Source organism: Grammomys surdaster, unplaced genomic scaffold, assembly GCF_004785775.1.
Source record: "Grammomys surdaster isolate TR1022 unplaced genomic scaffold, NIH_TR_1.0 368, whole genome shotgun sequence".
NCBI lineage: Eukaryota > Metazoa > Chordata > Mammalia > Rodentia > Muridae > Grammomys > Grammomys surdaster.
Genome location: NW_021604787.1, coordinates 123,812 through 150,923, shown reverse-complemented (window position 1 = coordinate 150,923; position 27,112 = coordinate 123,812). Strand labels below are relative to the sequence as shown.

Sequence of the window (27,112 nt, the reverse complement as noted above, 5' to 3'; positions counted from 1 at the left end):
GCCTGCAACTCCTTTCTGAACTGAGTTATTTACATAGCTTATGCTTAGTATAACACATTGCTTAGAAGCAAGCACTCCCTCCAGTGCTGTACACTACTTCAAAGAAGAATTTAGTGCCAATGCAGTGTTGCTTTTCTGGATGCAAAGCAGCCCTTTGCTCTTCCTCATGCTGCTGCTGGAGAAACTTAAGCTGGACACCTTTGAAACTCTTTAGGGGCAGACCTGGTGCACAGTGCTACTCTTTGTCTCTGCACAATCCCTGAGCAAGTATTCCACTCTTACCTAGTTAACAAGATATATAGTAACTTGGAGCCAGATAATATGATATTGTGGCCTGGTAGAAAAAGCTTAACCCTTTAAGGTCAAATAAATGTTAGTATGTAACCCTACTATATATATAGCACAATGTATATGAAGAATGTATTTTTTCTGTAACCTTCTCTCCCTTTAAAAATAAAATATGCAAAACAATCTTTGTGATTTGTTGAGGATCTTTAACCCAACCATGCCTTGATAGACAGGGTTAACAGGATTTAACAGTTTGCTGTTGTGCGTTGAGTACTGCTGGTGATTCTTTGCAGCAGCTTGGGATGATGGGAAGACAAAGTTGCTTCAGTAACAGCCTAGTAAAGTAGACTGAAAAGGTGTGTAACTATCCACACTGGTGAGAGCAGGCCTTGTGGGTTTCTAGATGAGATATGTTTCAGCTTATTACTTATGACCAACAGTGACAGTTGTAGCAGACATTGAGAGCAACAAAATATATAAGTAGAATTGGCCCTACACCTTCAATTTAGAGAATGCCCACAGATTTATAATAATCTCAGAAAGACTTAGCAATTATAGTCTTACTAAAATGTTCTTTGAAGTAAGTACTGTACAGTCCTTATGGAATAAGGCTCTCTTCTTGCTTGTAAGCAATATGCCAATCTAACCATATGCTATGCAAAATTAAAATTATTAATTGAATTCATATCTCACTTTGTGATTGTTAGGAACTTATTGTAGTTGAGATACAAAAAAAGAGGTATTTGAGAAGAAAGTGGTTAATTTGTGCATTGGAAGGACTGTCCCCTGGCTTGCGCCCCACAACCGTGTTCTACTTCTTTATCATTGAACCCTGCTTTGTTTTTTTGTTTTAGGTCTTTCGTTTTTAACTTAGCACATTGCTGTCTGGAATCAAAGGTATTTCTCAGCCTTCCTTTCAACTTGAGGTAGCCATGTTCCTGAGGTTTGGCTAATGAGATGTCAGGAGTGTCATGTGAAACTGAAGGGATGTTTCATTAAAGGGAACTGATTCCACATAGAGATGTGTTCTTTTGCTCTTGGGCCTTTCTGCTGCTTCCTGGGCTGCAATGCAGACATAAAGCTGAGGCTTCAGTAGCTTTCTTGGGTCATAGGTTGATATAAAAAGATTAAAAGTGCCTATGTCCTTGATGAGCATGTAGCTACATTCAAAGTTTCAGATTGCCTACTTTTGGATTTCTTTTATGTGAGTAACAATGACTGGAATATATGGTGTCTGTTTCTAACAGTATAACCCCCTCCCTCACAGACTGCAGTGTAGCTGGACACAGGTATCTGATTCCCTCTAACCCCTCCTCTGGGTCCCATTGAAATGAAACCAGCACCAGAAGCCCAGGACAGCACCAGATGCTTGAAATACTGAAATGTCAAGAAATTTCAACTAAACACTAGATATTCACACGGAAAGGAACCAGAACCTGAAAAAAAAATGGCTATTTCAGGTCTTGCACAGAAAGTTACATGCTGAACCTAGGATGTCTTGTCATGAAAAATAGCAGAGAAGCTATCAAAAGCCATTGAGGTTGTATGGAAAGGACTTAGAGCCAATTTGAAAAGAGTGACATTCACTAAAGTTAGACTAACTTGAGCATTAAACAGCAGTAACACGAGAAATTCATCAAATATGGTAAAGCTGTGAGCTGCTGTGTTGCCTTTTTAAAGGTTCTTTGCTCATTTTAGAGGTTATTAAACAACCAATTCATTATTTTGACAATTGCTAAATAAAAAAATTCAGTAATTACCTTCCTGTACAACTATATATTGTCAAGCTAAGCAAATAGTAAGGCAAGGTTTTCTTTTCTGAGGTGTTCCAGCTAATACATTGAGAAGGACTGCTAAGGTAGTAGGTGAACTGCTGATGGAGAGCTTTCCAGTGGCTGTGTGGGGCTGGAAGCACCTGCACATACAGGTTAGTTTTAGTATCACATAGATAGTTCTGCATCAAATACACTCTGAATAAATCTCATACCTCTGTCATGAAATATTCCTGTTGAACAAAAATCAGACACTACTCTTATCAAACCTCTAGATCCAGCTGCTGATTTATAGGAAGTACTAGAGGCAAGATTCTGCAACAATTCCAAAAACAAAAAACAATACACCATTCAGTACAAGGCAAAACATTAACTTTTAGTGTATTTATTTTATTGACAGCTTTATGCTTGTCTACAACACATTCTGATAACTTTCTCCCTTGCCTTGCCTCATGTCTTCTCCCCGACAGTCCCTTTCTCAGATTCATAATGTCGTGGTTTGTAAGCCACTTAGTTTAACCAAGGCAATTTGTGATCAGTAGATTGGAACTGTCGATTGGAGCATGGTGGAGTCATCCATACTTTCATAACTGAAGGGAGTAATTACCCCTCTCCATGAGGCTGTCGGTTGCAATTAGTCTAGCAGTTGATGGGTAGAGACCCCTGAGTTTCTTTCTCATCTATGTCTTATTGCTGTTAGGCCCATTCTTGTATAGTACAGGCATCTGCAGCTGCTGTGAGTTCACAGTGGCAATGGCTACTGTGTCTTGTCTACTAGATACCATTTATAGCTCTTCTTCCTATCTTCTGGCTCTTCCATTCTTTACACTACTCTTCCACAGTGCTCCCTGAGTCTTAGAGGTATTCAAGAAGGAATGAGCACTGACCCGTCACTTATCAGTACCATATACAGCCATGATTCTACATCGCCTTCCCTGAAATAGCCTTCTCTGATTAGGGCCAAGAGTAGCAGTGGTCTCTAGGTACAAACATCAATATTTAGAATTGACACAATGTTAGTTTAGCTGAACAACAGTATTCAGCTTACCCCCTAGGACCTATGATTTCTCCTAGCATGGGTTTTTAACCAGGTTTACAGTACCAGACATGGATTCCATCCTATGGAATAGGTATCAGATCTAATTAGGGCACAGTTGGTACCTTCCTTCCTAAGTTGGTACCATCTTACCTGGCAAGTTGCTCTTATAGTTCACAGGATTCACAGCTAGTTAAGTTCACTGATGCTTTTTCTCCCTTGGAAGACTGTGTAGCTCCTTTTCCCAGCTCAGTTCTACCTTGATTTCTCCATATCAACAAAAGCATATGCTCCATATAAGAGTTTACTTCACAGAAATTTTAGAAAGCATTTCTTCTTCCTCTTCCCTCCTATCTATCTATCTATCTATCTATCTATCTATCTATCTATCTATCTAATTTGTTTTTGTTTTTTAGGGTTTCTCTATCCTGGAACTTGCCCTGTGGACCATACTGGCCTCAAACTCAGAGATCCACCTGCCTCTCCCCCCACCCCCCGCCTTGTCCCCCAGTGTTGATATTAAAGACATGCACCATCACCACCTACTGGAAAGCATTTCTTAGGCTTACATATGTACTCACTGATAAGTGGATATTAGGCAAAAAGCTCCTAATACACCATGATACAACTCACAGACCATATGAAGCTCAAGAAGAAGAAAGAACAAAGTGTGGATGCTTTGGTCTTACTTAGAATAATCACAGGAGGTAGAGAGAGGGAGAGGTCTGAGAGGGAGAGAGGAGGGGGAAGGAGAGAAGGGGGCAGGATCCGATGTGGGAGGAGGCAGGGGAGAAGTACACGAATTGAATGTGTAGCAATGGGGGATGAGGAACCAGGGGTAGCCACTAGAAAGTCCCAGATAGATGCCAGGGAAGCAAGAGGTTCTCAGGACCCAAAGAGGATGATACTAGCCGAAGTACCCAACAAAGGGGAGATAGAACCTATAAAGACCATATCCAATGGTTAGGCACGGCCCCCTGTTGAGGGATAGGACCATCCACTCATCTCAAAAGTATTAACCCAGAATTGCTCCTGTCTAAAGAAAGTGCAGGGACAAAGAGTGGAGCAAAGACTGAAGGAAAGGCCATCCAGAGAGTGGCCTATCTAGGGATCTATCCCATCTGCAGACACCAAACCCAGATACTATTGCTGATGCCAAGAAGCACTTACTGACAGGAAGCTGGTATAGCTGTTCTTTGAGAAGGCTCTGCCAGAGCCTGATCAATACAGATGCTCACAGCCAACCATCAGATTGAGCACGGGGACCCCAATGGAGAGTTAGGGGAAGGACTGAAGGAGCTGAAGAGGTTTGCAACTCCGTAGAAAGAACAATAATTCAACCAACTAGACCCCCTCCCTCAGAGCTCCCAGGGACTAAACCACCAACCAAAGGGTGCACATGGAGGGACCCATGTACAGTTCCAGCTGCATACAAAGCAGAGGATTGCCTTATCTGGCATCAACAGGAGGGGAGGCCCTTGGTCCTCTGGAGGCTCTATGCCCCAGCATAGGGCAATGCTAAGGTGGTGAGGTGGGAGTGGGTGGATGGGTGGGAGGGGGAGTACCCTCATAGAAGCAGGGGCCTGGGGATATGGGGTTTGCAGAGGTGAAACTGGGAAGGGGATAACATTTGAAATGTAAATAAATAATTTAAAAAGGAGAAAAATTGTGGAGATCGTAGATGTTGAAAATGAATTCACAAGGCAGTAAGGCTAGGATGAAAAAAAGAATACTAGCTAATAGAAAGACATAAATTAAAAGCGTGTAGATAAACTAAAGACAATAGGATGGAAACTGTTTTTAAAAGCATTAAAATAAGCAATAGAGTAGAATTTGAATTATGCAGTAGCCAAATTAAACTGCACCAGAATAGAGAACACATTTGAAAATTGAATTCATGATATAGAATACAAATTTGAGAAGCTTTCCCAAAATGCAAATGCAAAGAGATGTAAAATATTTGAAGTAAGGAGTAAAAAGATGTAATATATAGAATTTATATTCTAGAGAGATCAGGACAAGTTGAATAGGGATCGATTTGTTATTAAACACTGTAGGAAAAAGATGGAGGATTACTTGATTATAATTCAAATAGTATTCTCTAACACTTGCTATATTTAATAATGAGACAAGCCTATTCTGGTGAAATTTTTTTCTATATTAAAATTATCTTTAAAAAATAAACACCGTTATCATGCAACCAAGCAAGAAAAGAAACAAGCAAACATGCCAATACAGAGACTTGCCTTAGGTTGTTCTTATAGTTAAATTGTATTTATATGTACATGAAGAGTTGATTTGGGGACAGAATTCAACCTTGTCTAAAAGGAGCTGGGTGGGTGTGGTAGCACATCCCTTTAATCCTTAGTTTACTCCTGGGGCAGGGGCAGGCATATCTCTGTGAATTTGAGGCCATCTTGGTCTACATAATGAGTTCCAAGTCATCCAGGGTTACACAGTCTCATAAAAAAGAAAAAAGAAAGAAGAAAAGAAAAACCCGTTAACATCCAAAATTTAGTTGACTGTCAGGGAATCGTCTAGTTTCTGCAAAGTAGTAATGAGTATTTGCTCATAGATACTCTGTGATCCATCAAGAACACAGACCTCACAGTCTGAAACCAGCGTTCAGATCCCTTCTTAATCTTAGCTATGTGAGCCATCAAATTACGTCTTCAGTGACAACATCACAAAACTTAAGGCACGCCATGTGTAAAATCAGGCAGATACATGTGAGTCTTGCTGTGTAGCCCACACTGGCCTACTCTGGGTCATGTTTAGCCTTCCAAGTGATAGGATTAGAATCTGTACCACCACTCTGCATTAGGAGTGTAATCTTATTTGAAGCATTATGAGCCACTTGTGTCAGAGATCATGTTAACTTTGATACTAAAAAATTAAATGAGCTAGCAGAGATTACTTTTGTCCTATTGTGAATCATACTTGTTTATACTTCTAGAAGAGTATTAATCACCCAAAATACTAGGGTTTTTTTTTTAAGTTAAATCCATACTGAATATTTAACCAATTGACTGTATAATTTAAGTTTTCAGTTTATCAAGCAGTAATTAAATTGCAAATTTGTTTTAAAGAGTTGGCCAAGATACATCTCAGTGTATTCTGTTACGTCACTTATACTCATTTCTATTTGGTTTATGATTTTCAGATACCCAAATACAGGAAAGAAAACACAGCGGCCTGATTTAAATGCCTGTGTTTTAATTTGCATTTTAAACAATGCTTATCCATTTAACAAATCTTTAATCAAGGCCTCCTTTGGACCAGATATGGTCTTAGGCACTGGGAATGCAGTAATGGGTTGGAGATGGACAATAATCTAAGTAAGTGCGTCAGACTGAGTGAGGAGTTAGAGAATGGTGGGTCCATGGACTGGTCACTGAGGCCTTTTTAATTGACATCTAAGCTCAAGTGAAAGAAGGAAGGAGGCCAAGTGGATATTAGGGAAAGAGAATGTCAGGCAGGGGGAATGGCAACTGCAAGTGCAAATCTCCTGACTAGAAGCATCCCTGACATGAGTCAGTTTTCCACTGATTACTCCTTGAAGGGTTTCTGGTCCCCATAAAAAATTAAAAGAGAATTAGAGGCTTCTTTCTCTTATTTCGTGGTACATTCTTCCTTTTACAGTGCTCATATCATAGTGTTACTATGACATCCATCTGATGATGCCCATTGATTTTTTTTCTCTAGGTACATGGTTAGTGCCTTCTTTACCTGCTGCATAGTAACTGGAGAACAGTTGTTTAAACAGTCTGGGCATGTGTTGATCTTTTTCTTCTACTTGTTACCTAAGAATGATAAGAAAAGTAAATTGCTTGATATGTTAATAAAAGAACATAGTAAACAAACACAATGTATGAATCTACAGGTCATAGCAGTCATATCTTCAAAAACTGCCTGCAGTTGTCATTTGATGAGGGATTTCATAATGCTCATTTCCTGTTGTTTCTCTTCTACATTACTAACTGGCCTTCTAGAAATAGAATACTACATTGACAGGGGCTGTTGAACCATTCTGAAGTATAGTTCTCAAAGTTAGTTACTAGTTTCACTAGTTTTTTGTTTGTTTGTTTGTTTGTTTGTGGGTTGTTTGTTTTTATGGGGGGCTGACTTTATCCTTTTTGAGTAGTGTTGAGACTTTGGATTATTATTGACTCCATGTGTTTCAGTTAACTTCAGACGTAATTCTCTGAATCTTTAACAAATAAATTTGAAAGAGGAACTTTAGGGCTGACCACTATTCTTTTTTTTTTTTTTTTTTTTTTGGTTTTTCGAGACAGGGTTTCTCTGTATAGCCCGGGCTGTCCTGGAACTCACTCTGTAGACCAGGCTGGCCTCGAACTCAGAAATCCGCCTGCCTCTGCCTCCCGAGTGCTGGGATTAAAGGCGTGCGCCACCACCGCCCGGCTTGGCTGACCACTATTCTTTTAGCTGCACATCACTGTATTTTTTTTAATTGTGGAACTGTTTAAACATATAAGTTACATATAAACATATGTAACTTAGTATATAATATGCCTGCTGGTCAGATTTAACAGTTACCAATATCCTTTTCCAATGTTGGTCTAATGCCCTCTTAAATTTTTCTGATCAGGGTCTTGCTGTGTAACCCAAACCAGCCTCAAACTCAGCATCTTGTTTTAGCCTCCTGAGTGCTGGGATTCTGGGCGGTTCCCACCACACCCAGCTTCTGCAGCGGTTTTGACCCAGGGGCTATGATTCCATTGATTAGAATCATCAATTCTCTAAGAAGTCCCATCTTCTTTTCTTTCCTTTCTTTTCTTTTGTTTTTAGCAAGAAATGGTATCAGATATAAGACTGGGCATTGGGGTTACTGAAAATGTGTTACACTATGTTCTTTTGGTTTCCCCATCATATGGCGTGTCATAGAGTGGTGTTGTTCCATGAGCAGACTTACATTTGGGTACAGGAGGGAAGACATTCCTCAAAGATATAGCAAAGAACTCTTGAACCAGGCGGCCTCAGCCGTGAACAACGCAGCAATGGCCAAGATTAAGGCTCGGGACCTGCGCGGCAAGAAGAAGGAGGAGCTGTTGAAACAACTGGACGATCTGAAGGTGGAACTCTCCCAGCTTCGTGTCGCCACGTCCAAGCTCTCCAAGATACGAGTCGTACGCGAATCTATCGCCCGTGTCCTCACTGTCATTAACCAGACTCAAAAAGAAAACCTCAGGAAATTCTACAAGGGCAAGAAGTACAAGCCCCTGGACCTGCGACCCAAGAAGACTAGAGCCATGCGACGCCGGCTCACCAAGCATGAAGAGAAGCTGAAGACCAAGAAGCAGCAGCAGAAGGAGCGGCTGTACCCACTGCGCAAGTATGCAGTCAAGGCCTGAGACGACAATGACAATAAAGTACAAGACTGACTAAAAAAAAAAAAAAAAAAACGACAAGCGATAAAGCAAAGAGCCTTGTATTTCTGCCTTTAAATTTTATTATTATTATGTATGTTCATGATATTTGGGTTGGTTCGTGATGTTTGGTGCAGTAAGAGTGGAGGTCAAAGAACTTTGTGGAGCCCTCCTTCCATCAAGGGTTTTAGGGATCAAACTTGGCTTTATTAAGCTTGTATGGCAAGAGCCATCATGCACTCAATATTTCTGTTGTAATGGTCAAGATGTCTGGCATAGAGGATATATAAATGATAATACATGAGTGTTTGGGTTCAATTTGCCTTTATTACAACTTAATGAAATCTTTTATTTATAACATGACCTTTGACAGATTGCTTGTACCAACACTGTGCTATTTGTTGTTTTTAAATCACTTAATGCATTTTCTCATAGTAGTGATATAAATGATAAAACACTATTAGAATGAGTATTTCTAATACAAGAAGAAATGTTAAATATCTCTCAGATCTAAATTTTTTGAATGCTGACTTGATGCTACAAGTGGAAAATAGTAATGAAACTTCCTCATGCACCAAATCATCAAAAACACTGTATAAAGTTTGGAGCTGGTGAGATGAGTTACTGCTCCTGCAGAGGACCTGGTTTGGATTTCCAGCCCCAGATCAGCAGCTCACATCCACCAGCTCTAGTTCCAGGGTGTCCGGCACTCTCTTCTGCTCTCTGAGAGTCCCTGCACACGGCACAAGGTGTACAAACACATAACACATAGGAGAGATACATGTTTAAAGTATATAAAGTTAATTTTCAGGCTTTCTCTCATATGTTTATATATATACACATATATGTGTATCTGTGTGTATGTATATACACATATACACACACACATGCACACATATTTTGTGGTTAGATTTGAGTCCCATTTCCAAGATACCACATGGATACAGAACTTCAAAGACCAAGAGAGAGCCAAACTTTTCTGGTCTCAAACATTTCAGCTACTCAACTTGTATTACATTCCCAGCTTTCCAGCTGTGTGTATATTTTCAGGACACACACACATCTTTGCCTCCTTTCCTTTTTGATGTTCCACTGAAATAACATGTCTAGAGATCAGAAATGAATAGATTTAAGTGACTAAGAGGATGACAGTTGAACAGACCTTTGTTTGGTTACTAGAAGGCCCAGTTGCACCTTCTGCTCACCCCTCCAGACTTCACTTGTCCTGCTCTTGACTGCTGATAACTGGCTTAATTCCAGGTGAACAACAGGCAGACTTTCTGTAGAGAAGTTGGAAATGACTAGGCTTCCAAAGCCATGTTTGTTCTGACAGTTAGAGGGCCTGCTGTCTTCCTGTTCTCCACTAGAAGAGTGCTGCTGTTAGCACCTGCCTGGCCCACACAGAGCTCTCCCTCCACCTCCCAGCCCTACAGTCTAGCTGAAAAGCAGACCATCTTCACAGTAATGGAGAGAATCTAATAAGAGGTCATCAGGCATGTGAGGAGAACTTAATGTCAGGAAAAATAGACAAGATAACCAGGAAAAGTGCCAATGCAATAAACAGAAGTAATCACAGAGAACTTTCATTTTAGAAAGGAACTCTATAGCATGTAGAGAGCTACAAGGACAGCTCTTCCATTAAGCCACAGGAGAACAAACTGTCAGATAGAAAGGGTACATCTGGTACAGAAATAATCAGCCAGCATGCCGTCTCTTGAAAACTGGAATTCATGAGATGAACAAAAGCTCCTTCATGAAGTCATTCGTAATGACAGCTATTAGACTGCACTCAAACTTTACCAGTAACCCTTACTATTAAGACCATGCAGTTCTGCTCTAAGACTGTGAAGCTAATCCGAACACAGTCTGCATCAGTGGACATGCGCTCTTTCAGAGGACAATTTGCAGAACCCATATTGGATGGCTCACAACCGTCTATAACTCCAGCTGCAGGGAACCAGGTACTCTGTCCTCTGTAAGTACCCATACTCATGTGCACATACCCACACAGAGACATATACACTTACAAATAATTAAAAATAAACCTTAAAAAATGTTGGAGTTGAATAATTGATTGTAGGCACTCAGGGTCTAAAGTTTAGCTTCTCTTGGAATTGGAAGAAATTAGTGGGTTATATGTTCACTATTAATTTCCTTAACTGAAATTCATTTAATTTTAATCATTAATCATTTAATTTTTCATAAATTGTTTTTATTTGGGCATTTATTCCCTTTATCCTGCTTAAAAGGTATATTGCAGGAAGTGAGAAGAGATTACAAACAAAATAAGTAATTGTGGAATCACACTGCATATTAAATTACAGAGCGACTATGGCAAGCATGGACTATGCTTTTACATCATTTACTCTGAGCAATCTCAGGTGTCCCATACATATTGCATAGAACTAACACGTAATTTTCCATGTTCCCCTGGGACCTCTGTGTATCATCATATCTGACTATTATGCCAATGGCCAACAGGGCCAACAACATCAGTGTCTTCTCCCTTCAGTCCTGGAATGACATTATCTGGCTTAAATGTAAAAGTATTCTAACTGCTATATGGAGAATAGACTTGTGGGTGTAATACTAGAGATGGGTAGGAGGGGGCCAATTTGGCCAGTGCGGAAGTGCTGCAGGTGAAAAACGACCACAGCTTATCATTGTGACAGTAGTGAAGAAGCTTATTTGTCTTCCAACTAAAGATGCTAGGTACTTGGGTTGCCTCTTGGGTATATATGTATCTGTAGTTACGAAGGAAATCTAGCTTAGATAGAGAATTTGGGGATAGTCAGGATGCAAGCTCCTATTAAATTAAGGCATGAGGCCTGGGAGAGATCACTGAGAAATGAACAGAGATAAGGAACCCTACAATCTAGAACTGCAAGGCCTGCCAGCATGTTAAGGGAGGAAGGGAGGCTCATAACAAACTGAAGGGGAACGGCCAGTGGCGGGCTAAGACCAGTTCTTTGGTCTTAACTATTTTAAAAATAGAACTGTAAGATGTTTCTTTTAAGACAGGGTTTCTTTCTGTAACTCTGGCTGTCTTGGAACTCACTCTGTAGACCAGGTGAATCACAGAGATTCACCTCCCTGTACCTCCCGAGTGCTGGGATTTAAGGTTTGTGCCACCACCACCCACCTATAAGGTGTTCTTTTAAGTTTAGGGGCATAGTAAAAATTGCCGAGGTACCAGAGGAGCAAAAAAAGAAATTTGGATATCTCTGCTTTAGGTTTGTGCGGAGAAGTTTACCTCTTATCTTTGCCTATGCTGAAAAGTTTGAGTTCATAATTTTAAATATGATGAGACTACATGCATTTGATAAAATATCCTGATGTGCACATTGAATAAATATATTTTAAGTGAACTTACCTATGAAATGTCAGTAACAACTCTGCATGATTTTCTTCTTGCCTCCATAGGTATGGTCTGAATATGCGTTGTTTGGCAGCTCGGGTCAACTATAAGACTTTGATTATCATCTGTGCGCTATTCACTTTGGTCACAGTACTTTTGTGGAATAAGTGTTCCAGCGACAAAGCAATCCAGTTTCCTCGTCACTTGAGTAGTGGATTCAGAGTGGATGGATTAGAAAAAAGATCAGCAGCATCTGAAAGTAACCACTATGCCAAGCAGCAGTCAGAGGAATCCTTTCCTCAGGAACAACAGAAGGCACCCCCTGTTGTTGGGGGCTTCAATAGCAACGGGGGAAGCAAGGTGTTAGGGCTCAAATATGAAGAGATTGACTGTCTCATAAATGATGAACACACAATTAAAGGGAGACGAGAGGGGAATGAAGTTTTTCTTCCGTTCACTTGGGTAGAGAAATACTTTGATGTTTATGGAAAGGTGGTCCAGTATGATGGCTATGACCGATTTGAATTCTCTCATAGCTATTCCAAAGTCTATGCACAGAGATCACCTTACCACCCTGATGGTGTGTTTATGTCCTTTGAAGGATACAATGTGGAAGTTCGAGACAGAGTCAAATGTATAAGTGGAGTTGAAGGTTGGTATCTGTTTGCTGTACTTGGATTTTTCTAGCTTGATTATGTTAAAGACTAAGAAGATGTTAGTTACAGAACCACTATATAGCACAATGAGAAGAGGACTCTCATTGTTGCTCTGTCTCAGCAAGAAGGAACAGGCAAAGTGTAAACCTATTGAAGCTTTCCAGTTGGTGTGAGGTAAGGGCAGCAGTAACACCAGACTGAATAAATAGGGTTATTCCATTAGCCTGCCTCAGAGTCTCATTAGTCAGGTCAGGGTACCAAGCTCCAGAGATTGTGCGTCAAAACAGCATAGGTACTAGGCCAGGGATGTGGCTTAGTGATTCAGTGTTTGCCTAAGAATTCAGTCTCTACTAACATAGAAACACATATATGTAGCAATAAAAACTATGCTGATACAGGGACTAGGTGGGCGGGGAGACCCAGGCTACTGGTAAGCTTTCTAGCACCTGAATTCTTTCTCCAAGTGTAATTCCCCAACATTGAATGTTTTATGACTTAGTAAAACGTCAGTCCATATATATATATATATATATATATATATATATATATATATACATACATACACAAAAACATACAATAATGTACAATCAGAGTAAGAATTGAACTTGATCAATAGAACAAAACATAGTATTAAAGCAGACAGAAGCTTCAGAGTTGCAGATGATCCTAAAACATTCCCCAGAAGTGCAACAGTGAAGAGTGGTCCTCAGAATGACTCCTCCGTGTCTGGGTTTAGTGATCCGTTGTTTGTTTTTTGTAGGTGTGCCATTATCTACACAATGGGGGCCTCAAGGCTATTTCTACCCAATCCAGATTGCACAGTATGGGCTAAGTCATTACAGCAAGAATCTAACCGAGAAACCCCCTCACATAGAGGTATATGAGACAGCAGAAGACAGGGACAAAAACATCAGACCTAATGAATGGACTGTGCCCAAGGGCTGCTTCATGGCCAGTGTGGTTGACAAGACTAGATTCACCAATGTTAAACAGTTTATTGCTCCAGGTGAGTTTCATGCTGTATGTCTCTTTCATTTAAGTTGACCTAACAAACTGGGGCATCTTTAAACTTCTTAATGTTTTTTAAAAACATAGTAATAAGCCCTTTGCATTACATAAATAAATGATGTTATCTAAGTAAAATCCCCCTGTTGCGATAATTAATTTAAAAAAAAGGCCACTGGTCAAGCCAACTATCTAGGCTGTGGCAGCTCTACCTAGGTCAGCTGCCATGTTTCTCGGCCGGAGGCCACGTGCATACCGCAGCTAGAAACGGCCAGTCAGAAACACCAGCCCTGCCATCCACCAGACGTCAGCGTGAGAGATGGCTCTGCCAATCTTCCACACTGTCTCCACAAGGCTGGGTATTGCCCAGACCATCCCAACATCCACGCAGGCCCAGTAGGAAAATGAGACTCTAGTGCTTAAATTATCCAAGCTTATATATTTGGTAATGATCAGTAAAAAGATGCCCATACAATCAGAAGTGTAACCCAATACCCAACCTAGATATTCCAACCACCTTTGACTGCTACAGACACGTGAACATCCGCTTCCATGCCCCCCCTCCTCCCTCCTCACTCCTCTTCCTTCTCCTCCTCTCCTCCTTACTCCTCCTCTTCCTCTCCTTACTCCTCCCACCTTAGCTCCTCCTACATCCCCCAAGATGGAACTGTGGAAAAAAGTCAGTGTTATGAAAAGAATTGACTACATGAAGAACCAAACTGTAGAGTGATGCTAAATGTAGATACAGCTGTTGTGTGCAGCCTGGGGTCTGTATGCTCCAGAATGAAGTTATGTGGTTTGGTTTTAGTATTTGGTTCTGGGATCTAGCCCAGGGCTTTGTACATACTAGGTAAGCATTCTTCCACTGAGCATCCCTGGTGTGTGAGTAAGTGTGTGTGTGGTGTGGTGTGTGTGGTGTGGGGTGTGTGCGTGTGTGTGTGTGTTGGCACAGCAGAGTTGAATTTTTAAGTGATTCTGCCCTAAGTTAAATTTTGTGTTAACTGCAAGAGACATCCTTTCCTATGCCTGTTTTTTAACCAGTAGAATTTTCTTTTTGTAAAGAAATTATAGCACTATCAAATAGGCCTGTTCTCATATTGCATTATCTGAAACTTCATATAAAACCATTTTCATTAATAAAATCACTTATAAGATCAAATTAACCTTATGCGTCATTTCCCTTTTACTGAGACAGTCTCATTAATTAGTATGTAATATATTTTCCTGTACTAATCAATATCCACAAGAACTAATGAGTCCATTACTTAAAAAGACAATGAAATAATCTTAGCACCTCAGGCTTAATCTCGATGATGAAATGTTGTCAGATTGAGAACCATTCCTCCCCCTCCAAACTGGAGTAGGTAAATAGAAGAGAAACAGGAGGAGAAGAGCTCCTTTGTATTTTGTTCTTGTTCTTTATTGACGACAGACTAGAAAGCCACATATATATCTACTCCTTCTACATCGTCTTGAGTAATGCATTTAGGAATGTTGCAGCAGTGCAAAGAAGGGATGACTTTTAGTTTTTATTGTGACTAGAACTTCTTTTCTTCCGTGCCATTTTGTGATATTCCAATTCATAGAATGTCTTAGCTTACTATTAAAAAACCTGCCATGGCTAGGTGAGAGGTTACAAGGAGATACTTAAGAATAGTTGTTTTATAACTAGGGAGGTTTTGTAGCAGGAAATTATTACATGAAGCAAAGAATGTTTGGTTTTGGGTGAACCCAAGGAGTTTCATTTTACATTGATAGTGTTGTTTAGATGTTGATAGAAAATTGTACCCTTCATCCAGTCTCCTAGAGTGGCTGGATGGTCTAATTCTGTCCTGTTGACAAAACAGATTTCACTGATGCCTTGCTGAATGCAAAGGTAGACTCACATATCATGCAATGAGGGATCTTCACCTCAGCCTGTCTTTCATTCAGTGATCAGTTTCTAGAAATAAACCACTTTTTGGGTGGTTCCAAGCACACAAAGAACTGTTGGCAGCCATATTGTTAGAAGGATGTACATACTCAGTTGTTCCCTGTTGGTAAGTCTGTTAGCTGGGAACAGCATGCACATGTTATTGTAGGAGTTACACTATAAGGGTGAGGGAGAATATTGCAACTCCATGAGAACTAGAATCAAGGAAGTAAGGTGGCATCATTGAAACATGGCTGTGAGACTTGAAGATGTTTAAAAAATACAGCTTTGTGGGAAACAAACCAAGCATCATTGTTGAGAAGTTGAGACTTGTCTTAAAAGCGTGGGTGTATGTGAACCTAAGCTCTTCTTTTTAACCCCCAGAGGAGCAGAGAACTCTTTTGTAAGTAAGATGTGCTAGTGCACCTGTGATCCCAACACTGAGGAAGCAGAGCTAGAAGAACATGAGTTCCAGAGCAGCCTAGACTACATAGTGAGACCCTGCCTCCTGGAAAAAAATCACAGACTTGGTACTGACCATTTTATGTCTGCAACCTAGTCTTCTTTATTTACTAAATAAAAATTTCCTTTAAAAAAAAAATATATATATGGATCTGTTTATATGGATGATGAATGAATGGATGGATAGATAGCATGGATGGATGGATGGATGGATGGATGGATGGATGGATGGATGGAGTGAGGGAGTGAGGGAGTGAGGGAGTGAAGGAGTGAGTCATGGCTCTAGCTGGCCTGAAACTCACTATGTAGTTGAGGATGGGATGACTTTGAACTCTTAATCTTTCGGCTTCTCTCCTAATGTTGAAATTGTAAGCATGTTCCAGCATACCTGGCTCTCTTCTTCTGTATCCATTCTTCGTTTGAGAGACATATGGGTTGTTTCCAGCTTCTGGCTATTACAAATAAGAGTGCTGTGAACATGGTGGAGCACATGTCCTTATGGTATAGTGGGACATCTTTTGGGTATATGCCCAAGAGTGGTATAGCTGGATCTTCGGTAGAACTATTAAAGATTTCTGAGGAATCACCAGATTGATTTCTGGAGAGGTTGTACCAGTTTGAAATCCCACCAGCAATTGGAGGAGTGTCTCCCTTTCTTGACATCCTCACCAGCATGTGCTGTCATGTTAGTTTTTGATCTTAGCCATTCCAGTTGGTGTGAGGTAGAATCTCAGGGTCATTTTGATTTGCATTTCTCTGATGACTAAGGACTTTGAACATTTCTTTAAGTGCTTCTCAGCCATTACATATTCTTCTATTGTGAATTCTCTGTTTAACTCTGTACCCCATTTTTAATTGGGTTATTTGATTTTTTTGGAGGTTAATTTCTTGAGTTCTTTATATATTTTGGGTATTAGCCCTCTGTCAGATGTAGGGTAGTAAAGTTTTTTTCCCAATCTGTAGGTTGCTGATTTGTCCTATTGATGGTGGTGTAATTTGCCTTACAGAAGCTTTCCAATTTCATGAAGTCCCATTTATCAATTGTTGGTCTTAGAGCCTGAGCCATTGGTATTCTGATCAGGAAATTTTTCCCTGTGCCAATGAGTTTGAGGCTCTTTCCTACTTTCTCTTCTATTAGATTCAGTGTATCCGGTTTTATGTTGATGTCCTTGATCCACTTAAATTTGATCTTTGTGCAGGGTGATAAATATGGATCTATTTTCATTCTCCTACTTACAGACTGCCAGTTAGACCAGTGCCATTTATTGAAGATGCTTTCTTTTTGCCACTGTATGTTTTTGGCTTCCTTGTCAAAGATCAAGTATCCATAGGTGTATGGGTTTGCTTCTGGGTCTTCAGTTCTATTCCATTGATCAACCTGTCTGTTTTTATCACTATTGTTTTGTAGTACAGCTTGAGGTCAGGGATAGTGATTCCATCCCCTACCCCCTGCAGACATTCTTTTATTGTTGAGAATTGTTTTGGCTATCCTGGGTTTTTTGTCTTTCCATATGAAGTTGAGAATTACTCTTTCCATGTCTGTGAAGAATTGTGTTGGAATTTTGATGGGGTTTGCACTGAGTCTGTAGATTACTTTTGGCAAGATGGCCATTTTTACTATATTAATCCTGCCAATCCACGAGCATGGGAGATCTTTCCATCTTCTGAGGTCTTCTTCAATTTCTTTTTTCAGGGATTTGAAGTTCTTGTCATACAGATCTTTCACTTACTTGGTCAAAGTTACACCAAGATATTTTGTACTATTTGTGGCTATTGTGAAAAGTGTTATTTTCCCAATTTCTTTCTCAGTCTCTTTATCATTTGTATACAGGAAGGCTGCTGATTTGTTCGAGTTAATTTTATATCCAGCCATTTTGCTGAAGTGTATCAGCTGTAGGAGTTCTCTGGTGGAAGTTTGGGGGTCACTTATGTATACTATCATATCATCTGCAAATAGTGATACTTTGACTTCTTCCTTTCCAATTTGTATCTCCTTGGTCTCCTTTTGTTGTCTAATTGCTCTAGGTAGAACGTCAAGTACTATATTAAATAGATAGGGAGAGCTTGGGCAACCTTGTCCTGTCCCAGATTTTAGTGGGATTGCTTCTAGTTTTTTTTTTATTTAGTTTGATGTTGGCTGTTGGTTTGCTATATATTGCTTTTATTATGTTTAGGTATGTGCCATGAAATCCTGATCTCTCCAAGACTTTTAACATGAAAGGGTGGTGTTTTATGTCAAAGGCTCTTCCAGAATCTAGTAAGATGATCATGTGGCTTTTTTCCTTGAGTTTGTTTATGTAGAATATTGCATTGATAGATTTTCGTATATTCAACCATCCCTACATCCCTGGAATGAAGCCTGCTTGATCGTGGTGAATGATGGTTTTGATGTGTTCTTGGATTCGGTTTACAAGAATTATATTGAGTATTTTTGCATCAATATTCATAAGCAAGATTGGTCTGAAGTTCTCTTTCTTTGTTGGGACTTTGTGTGGTTTAGGTATCAGAGTAACTGTGGCTTCGTAGAATAAATTAGGTAGTATTCCTTCTGTTTCTATGTTATTGAATAGTTTAAGGATTATTGGTATTAGCTCTTCTTTGAAGGTCTGGTAGAATTCTGCACTAAAACTATCTGGCTTTGGGCTTTTTTTGGTTGGGAGGTTTTTGATGACTATATTTCTTAGAGTTATGAGACTGTTTAGTTTACCAGATCTTAATTTAACTTTGGTATGTGGTATCTGTCTAGAAAATCATCTAAATTTTAAAATGGAATGATCTAGAACCTCATGCTTGTAATTAGCTTTCCCAAAGCATTCTTTCCCTTCCATTTCCACGACCTCTCCTCCTTCCTCTCCTGTCAGGACCTCTCCTCCTTCCTCCTGTCAGGACCTCTCCTCCTTCCTCTCCTGTGTAGCTGTTTTCTCCCAGGCTTCTGCTGAGTACTTCCCCTCCCACCGTTTTTCCTACCTCATCCAGATTTGAGTAGGGTTCTTTTTCATCTGATGTAGTTAAACATGTTGACAATGAATGAATAAATGATAGTAGCTTTATGTAATGATACTGACTTAAAGACTGTTCTGTTTTTCTAGCTTTACTGAGTGTATTGACAAATGAATTTGTATATATTTAGGGTATACAATATGATGTTTTGAAGCAGATACATGTTGGAAATTATTACCAGGATCAAGATAGGTAGTTGATACAGGGCTGGAATTCAACACTCATGTCAGGTGGCTCACAACCACCTATAACTCCACTTCTAGGGGATCTGGATCTGATGGCCTCTAGCCTCCTTGGCATCTGCACTCACACACACAAACCCAGATACAAATACATAATTAAAAATAATGAACTTTGTTTAATAACATGAAAACAAAACATAGTTTACATACCTATCACCTCCTAGAGTTAGTGTGTATGTTGGTAAGAGTGTGGTGAATGTCAGCGTATTTGAAGTATGTGATGCAGTGTTATCTGTAGTTTGCCATGCTATAGATCAGGCATTTGAGAGCTTGGATTCTTTGGCCTCCATCACCCTATTTCATCCATTTTCTAGTTTCTGAATACACTGTTGTATTACTATGAGTTCGGCTTTCTTACTAATCACTTGTAATAGTTAATGTAATCAGTGCTAAAGCAGTCTGCATCCCACAGATAGTATCTGCCTTTCTGTAACCAGTTTCATAAGCATTAGCTCTCAGGTGGCAGGATTTCTTTCTCTTTTACAACTGAAAATTACAAATACACATTATCCATTCACCTAGTGCCACACACATGTTGTTTCCATGTCTTGGCTATTTCTACTAATCTTTCAATGAACATGGGATATCTGTCACCCACATACCTCTTTGTGATAGCTATTTTGTCTCCTTTGGTAAGTGTAGACCCAGAAGTGGGATTCCTGGTTCACCTGAGTTCTGGTTATCGTTTAGGGGGAACCTTTATACAAATTGCTGTAATGGCTGTACCAATTTGTAAAATGACTTATGACTCGGCGTACACAAAGATCCTTTTTCCCCACATCTGCAGCAGACCTTGGTTAGTGTTTTGCTTTTCTTTTTTTTTTTTTTTTAAATTTATTTATTTTATGTAAATACACTGTAGCTGTCTTCAGACACCCCATAAGAGAGCATCAGATCTCATTACAGATGGTTGTGAGCCACTATGTGGTTGCTGGGATTTGAACTCATGACCTTTGGAAGACCAGTCAAGTACTCTTAACTGCTGAGCCATCTCACCAGCCCGTGTTTTGCTTTTCTTGATAGTCCTAATATATGGTGGGTGTTATTTTGCTATGATTTTGTTTGTACTCCCCTTGGGATAAGGGATGGACACCTTTACATATATCCTGTGGCTGTTTGTGACTTTGGAGATTGTCACAAATTAATTAAAAATTTTTTCATTTATTGCTTTTGTTTTCTATTGAGTTCCTTATATATCATAGATATAAACCCCTTCTCAGATCTATAATGTGCAGATATTTCCTCCTGTTTTTATTTTTTTCCCTTTTTATTTAGTTGATTGGTATACTTTATAGTTTGACACAGTTTCACTCTTCTGTTTGGTTTTGGTGGTGGTGATGGTAGTTTTGGCACTTACGCTTTTATTGTCAAATCTAGACAATAACTGCAGCAGATTTGTCCTCCTTTGTTAACGTACACGTGTGCTGACTAGACCAAACAAAGTTTTAGTAGCTCTTGAAAATCACTGCTCAGAAAATAGGGTCCATGGGCTTGTGGGATTCCAAATAGCAGGGAAGTCCAAACTTCTGTTAGTAGGTTGGAAGGAGGAGACCCCAGACAGCAGGGTGTTCTAAGGAGAGTGCAGAACTTTCTGTTTGCCACACCTCCATCCCTTATTCTACCACTCAGACACCACTGTAGCCTGGCAGATTATATGGAGACGTTGAAAGACTGTTTCCTATCACTGTTGGGAAGACTCCAGTTGTTGACTGGTTGAGGACTATGACTTCTTATCGGTCCTCTGTGTCTCAGAGCCCTTTTGTTAGTGTTAAGGGTTTAGAAAAATTAATAATCGGACCTTTAGAAAGGATCATTCATTACTGAATCCTTTGGACTCATCTGGTATATAAAGATATAATAAGATAATATAAGATATAATTAGATTATGTCATTTAATTCAATTTTTATAAAAAATTGGAACAGAATTATGGGAGAAAATGGATTTTAGCTTCCCTTCCTCTGGATTTTAAGGATGAGGCATTGTCCCCAGTCTGCCAGAACAGATGTAATACTTAATATTGATGTCAGATGAATGAAGTATTACCCCAAGATTAAAAAAAAAAATAAGACTTAGTGAAGTCTAGTGCTGAGTATAACTTAATCCTGTGTGATTCGTACGTCAGTTCGAACTCCTACTGTGTATCAGGTAGTTGAAATCAAGCCCCAGATTTCACTTTACTGGGAAGGAGGAGAGTACTAATTAGAGCAAGCATGGAGACATCCTGACAGATAAAACTAAGTTCTTACTACTGTGGTCAAGTTTTAAGATGTCACCCAGGCATTGTTTGATTTGTAAGTCAGCTGTGGTGTTCTCGTTCTTAGTACAACTTCCATCATTGTCTGCGTTATCAAGTGAAGTCCGTGACAGCTTTGGGCCATGTGTATTCTGGTGGATACTGGTAGAATCTAGCGTTGAGATATTTGACTCCGCATGCTGACCCCATTCAGGCTGATCTGATCTTTGCTTCTGAATATCCTCTCAAGGACTGATAGCAGTGGAGACCTGCTTTTATGGCTAGGTCTAAGAGAAGGAACCTCTGTTGAGTATTCTTTTGAGCATATATTTTTAGTGTCATTTGTCTTCCTTGGTACTTGGGCCCAGAAACCTGGATTATAGGCCCTGCTATACTTACAGCTGTTTAACCTCACAGAACCTGCAGGTCTTCACCTTTAAAACAGAAATAATCAATATTTACCAACTTCAGGACCAAATGACAGTATGTATGTGGGTGTGTTTGGGAAATTTAAGCCATGTAAGGATTAAGATGTTCATATTTCCCTTTGATGTTTTAAAGTTTGTGCTGCAAGTATTGTTTATTTATGTGGTGTGTGTGTGTACTTCTGGGCGTTATCCTTGCTGCTATTTGGTTTTAATATGCAGTGTTTTTAGTAGCTGTTAGGTGAGTATCATTCTTCTGGTGTGTCTGGAAACAGTTACAGTGTACTCACATACATGAAATAAATAGATAAAGATAAATCTTGAAAAAAGAAAAACAACAACAAAAGGCAAAAAAAAAAAAGAATAAACATCATTTTCATCATTTTAAACATCGAATTAAGAGCCAGACAGGACATTCTGGGTTCTGTCCTTTGTATTTGACAGGTTACTTGACTGTGTCTCTCAGTTACACATCTGTCAAGTGTGAGTAAAGCAGTGCATACTCACAGCTAAGTGGGTACCAAGTAAGGTCAGAAATGGAGAACATAGAATATAAGGAGCAAATACAAGCTGCATTAGAAATGAAATTTCATACGTAGTCATTCTGTCTAAAACTTTAACTCTCCTGTAATAATATGCATTTAATCAGATTTTGGCTATTTTTTTCTCCCTTTTATGGAATAAGTGTACTAGAATAATCAGTGATTCTTAATCAGTTGGCATCAGGTCTAAAAAAGACAGTTTTATCAGAAGTTCTTAGTTATTTGCTCAGAATCCTTCCTGTAAACCAGACAGAGTCAAAGGTAAGGAGAAGCCATCATTAATTTTGTGGAATTTTGTGTGGTCAGTAGTTATCAAGGATAAACTACAATTAAATTTTAATTATAAAAATACTTTATTCTAACCAGTCCTTGGTCTGTTCCCCACAGAAACCAGTGAAGGTGTGTCTTTGCAGTTGGGAAACACAAAAGACTTCATTATTTCGTTTGACCTCAAGCTCTTAACAAATGGGAGTGTGTCTGTGGTTCTGGAGACAACAGAAAAGAATCAGCTCTTCACTGTGCATTATGTCTCAAATACCCAGCTAATTGCTTTCAAAGACAGGGACATATACTACGGCATTGGGCCCAGAACGTCGTGGAGTACAGTTACCAGGGACCTGGTCACTGACCTCAGGAAAGGAGTGGGCCTTTCTAACACAAAAGCTGTCAAGCCAACCAAAATCATGCCCAAAAAGGTGGTTAAGTTGATTGCAAAAGGAAAGGGATTCCTGGACAACATTACCATCTCAACCACAGCCCACATGGCTGCATTCTTTGCTGCTAGTGACTGGCTAGTGAGGAACCAGGATGAGAAAGGTGGCTGGCCAATTATGGTGACCCGGAAGTTAGGGGAAGGGTTTAAATCTTTAGAGCCAGGATGGTACTCTGCCATGGCACAAGGGCAAGCCATCTCTACCTTAGTCAGAGCCTATCTTCTAACAAAAGACCATGTATTCCTCAATTCAGCTTTAAGGGCAACAGCCCCATACAAGTTTCTGTCAGAGCAGCATGGAGTTAAAGCCGTGTTCATGAATAAACATGACTGGTATGAAGAATATCCAACTACACCTAGCTCTTTTGTTTTAAATGGCTTTATGTATTCTTTAATTGGGCTGTATGACCTAAAAGAGACAGCAGGGGAGAAGCTTGGGAAAGAAGCAAGGTCCTTGTATGAGCGCGGCATGGAATCTCTTAAAGCCATGCTGCCCTTGTATGATACTGGCTCCGGAACCATCTATGACCTCCGCCACTTCATGCTTGGCATTGCTCCCAACCTGGCTCGCTGGGACTATCACACCACCCACATCAACCAGCTGCAGCTGCTCAGTACCATCGACGAGTCCCCAATCTTCAAAGAATTTGTCAAGAGGTGGAAAAGCTACCTTAAAGGCAGTAGGGCAAAGCACAACTAGAGCTCGAAACCAAAAGTACATTCCAGCCTCTTCTGAGCTCACGGGCCGAGCTGTGTCAGCCGCAGAGCTCAGCAGCACGTCGCACATTTTTAAATGCTGTGTTCTGGGTTTGTGAGTCACAGCACTCTGAGAAGAGTCCCTTAAACTTAGTCTTCTGAAACAGTTGCATTCCATGAGTCAGGTGCTTAGAAAGGTAGGTGAGTGCACTGAACAAAGACGTGACCTCTGCCCTGCTCATCATGCAGGCCTCCATGCAGAGTCGCTTTCAGTGTGGGGAAGATACTGGTAAGTCACTGCTGCTAGCCTGCTGCCCGGCACTTACCTAAAACTTAGTATGGAGTGCTTTTAAAATGTGATTATTTATATTTATACTGAAAGTAGGCTTTTAGAAATCAGTGTGCTGTACTGCAGTAAACATGTGCGTATAGCCTGGATCGTGGACTATTTTTTAAGTGTTTCTTTCCCATAGATTCATTTCTTGAGAGAGAGTGAGCATTTGTTGCATTTGTTCAACTATCTATGGAAAATATTTTGAATTATGGTTTTCTTGAACTCTGTATATCTAAACAGCCCATATTCAGGTTTCATGGTCACATTCATAAGCACAACTAAAATGAAACTTGTTGACTGCACAAGAAATTACAGACATGGTGTGTTTTATGAAACTTGGTCTACAGTCAGTAAAAGTTGGATAATCATCTTCCCCACCTAGCTCCAGTGCAGCGTGTCTGTATCACTCTCTAGAAGGCTGCATTTCATTCCGTACTATCCTTGAGCAGTTCTGTGCATTGAGAGGACATTACCCAGAATGTAAATTATAAGCCTAAACTTGTAACAGACTTAATGATTTGAAACTGACCATTGATACTTCTCCATAAAAGAGAAGTTCTGGGTTAAAGGTCATGTTCAGGAGCCACAGTAAAGACTCTCCTGCCTGGGTTGTCGCCATTGCTTTCCACGTCATCGTTTTTGTCCTCACTGTTTCTCTGAAGCTTAATTTTGAGTGATTCCAGCATTGAAACAGAAGAGATGCTACTGTGTCTGCTGTCTGTGTGCCATCCGATCTGTAAGTGAGTTTCAGAGTCCTCATGCCATGGACAGTGTCTGCTGTAAGGCTTTGGGCATTAGATAAAAGCAACAGGGATTGGTTTTGCTCTGGTTTTTGTTTAGGGTGTGATAATATGGGACAGACAATGGAGTCATCCATGCTGTTGGTCAGATGCACATTTAAGATGAGGTGGATGATCTGCCCACACGTTGTACTTCTGTTGAATTCAGCTAAAAAGTGCTGTTGAAACTGGAATACACACACACACACACACGTGCACACGCGCACGCGCACGCGCACACGCACACACATTGATACATATATAAACGATATCAGCATCAAAGGAGGCAGGAAGGAAGATCTATACTGAAGACAGTACTGAACTGTTGCAGCGTAAGCTTAGACTCCCTGTTGCTGTGACCACACTTTTGCCTGCAGCGTACCAAGTGTGGTCATTAGGTTCCCAGCTTTTACCTCTGTGGTTCTCACACACTAGGTGTTTCAGCAACAGCTGAACATGCACATTTTGTCTCAGCAATAAAAATGAAGACTCCCTTTTTATTTTCAGTACCTGTGTTCAAAACAAGCTTGCCCACCTGGGAACACTGTTCACTATCCGATTTGTTACTGGAGTGGTCCCGACTTCTGCTTTCTCTTTGCATACTGGTCTTCAGATGAGAGGAGTCAGTGAAATCATCCTGGAACTGATTTTGTGACAAACACCAGTGCCTTACAAATGTGGTTGTCCTTTTCCAATGAAGAGGGAAAGTTGTTTTGTTTTTTTTTTGATGTAGAAATGGCAGTTCACTGCTGTTGCTTTTCCACTGCCTTCCACATTGCATCAGCTCCTTGACTTGTCTTGTGATCCCAGAATTCCTTAAAAGATCACCCTGAGCCTGGGACAGCACTGCCGGTGCTTGGCTTGTCAGACATGAGGATGCCTCTGTGTCACCTGGAGGTTAACAAAGTAAGACTCTGGGTATGTAGGAAGTCTGCCTCTGAAGTGGGGTCCACGGCATTTCTGACAGGTGGGAAAACTGGGCATATGTGGAGGGACACTGCCTGGGACCCATGCTTTTTTGCCTCCAGAATACCACAAAGTTTCCTAGGTTTTTAAATCAAGTAAATGTTTACCTATCCTGAGTATAGAGAGAATGGGGAGGGTATTTTAAAGTTTTGTTGTGATTCTTTAATTTCTTTCTTAAAAGGTATTGGTTTGGTTCACTTATCTAAGTTAGCTTCCATGTTGAATCTGTTGCCATTTCAGTAGTAAAACAGCCAAAAGTTTCTAGCAGAGGGCAGTTTTGACCCTTTAGGAGTTACTGTATATAACGGCTTCATTCAAGAGCCACACGGCATCTGTGAGATGTGCAGAAGTGTCACAAGCACTCTCCAGATGTGCTGGGCCTCTGTCTTTGTTGGTGTACAGACTCTTACCAAAAGCTGCTGGTTTGTTCTTGTAATTGTTTCCTTGCTTCTCCATTGTACATGTGGGGTATATGCCATGTGTCAAATATGCAATAATGTGTTTACAGGATGCCCTTCTGGAGGGTGGTCCTCTGTAAAGCTGTATAGCCTTTGCAGTTCAAGCACAATGTGCACATGTTAGTTTTATATACAGCAAAACTTGATTTTTTCAAATGGAAAGGTATTTTGTTTCTATATAAAGTTAAATGGGTTGTTTGTGCTTAATGTAAAGCTGCTTTATAAAATTGTAAAATAAAGTTTTTATCTCGAAAAGAAATGTACTTGGATATTTCTCTTATTTTTCTGCTTAGTTTGTGATTATGTGAATCCAGCAAGCATTTGACCAGTATTTCTTGTTGAACCTGAAGACAGGGAACCAGAGTGTCTCACAGGAGCCTTAGTCTGTAGGGGAACCAGAGTACAACAGACAGGTTCAGAAAATAAAGTGCTGCAGTGCACTCAGTCAGGAACTGAGGCCTATGTCAGGGCTCTGGGGTGAGGACAAGTGGAAGTAGGGAAGGGGCAACTTGAGCAAACACTCGGGTACCCCAGCTGGGTGTGTGCATGCCCTCCCTGGTGACCAGCTGCGGGCTCCATGCGGCCTGCAGTCTTTCTGTTCTTGCCTCTTTAGAATGAGCAGCACTGCCTTGTAGTCTCTGCGGCTTTCTTTTACTAAATTCCATACACAAATCTATGCTGGGCTCCACTTGATCGCCAGTCAGCTGCTAGCTTTCAGTAGCCATGCAGGGCGCAGCACAAGGCCGTTCCTCTCTCTTAGAGCTGTCCCTTGTCTTCCATCTTAGTTGAGAAACAGCTGTGTGGTCGCAAGCAGTCTTAGACCAGAGGGGATCATGAACTGCTCTTGC

At 40.3% G+C, this 27,112-nt stretch overlaps 1 protein-coding gene and 1 pseudogene across 1 annotated transcript in view; both read left to right on the top strand.

Annotated features, from left to right (window-relative positions):
• Glce (glucuronic acid epimerase) overlaps nt 1–26,523 on the top strand; it is a 70,026-nt gene extending 43,503 nt beyond the window's left edge. Inside the window, exons 3-5 of the mRNA XM_028780307.1 lie at nt 11,907–12,493; nt 13,258–13,503; nt 22,707–26,523. Of these exons, the coding sequence (XP_028636140.1) occupies nt 11,920–12,493; nt 13,258–13,503; nt 22,707–23,731 (1,845 nt within the window). The 5' untranslated portion in view covers nt 11,907–11,919 and the 3' untranslated portion in view covers nt 23,732–26,523. The remainder of the gene's footprint in view (nt 1–11,906; nt 12,494–13,257; nt 13,504–22,706) is intronic.
• Nucleotides 8,115–8,504, top strand: LOC114631913 (annotated as a pseudogene).
• Nucleotides 26,524–27,112: the final 589 nt, after the last annotated feature.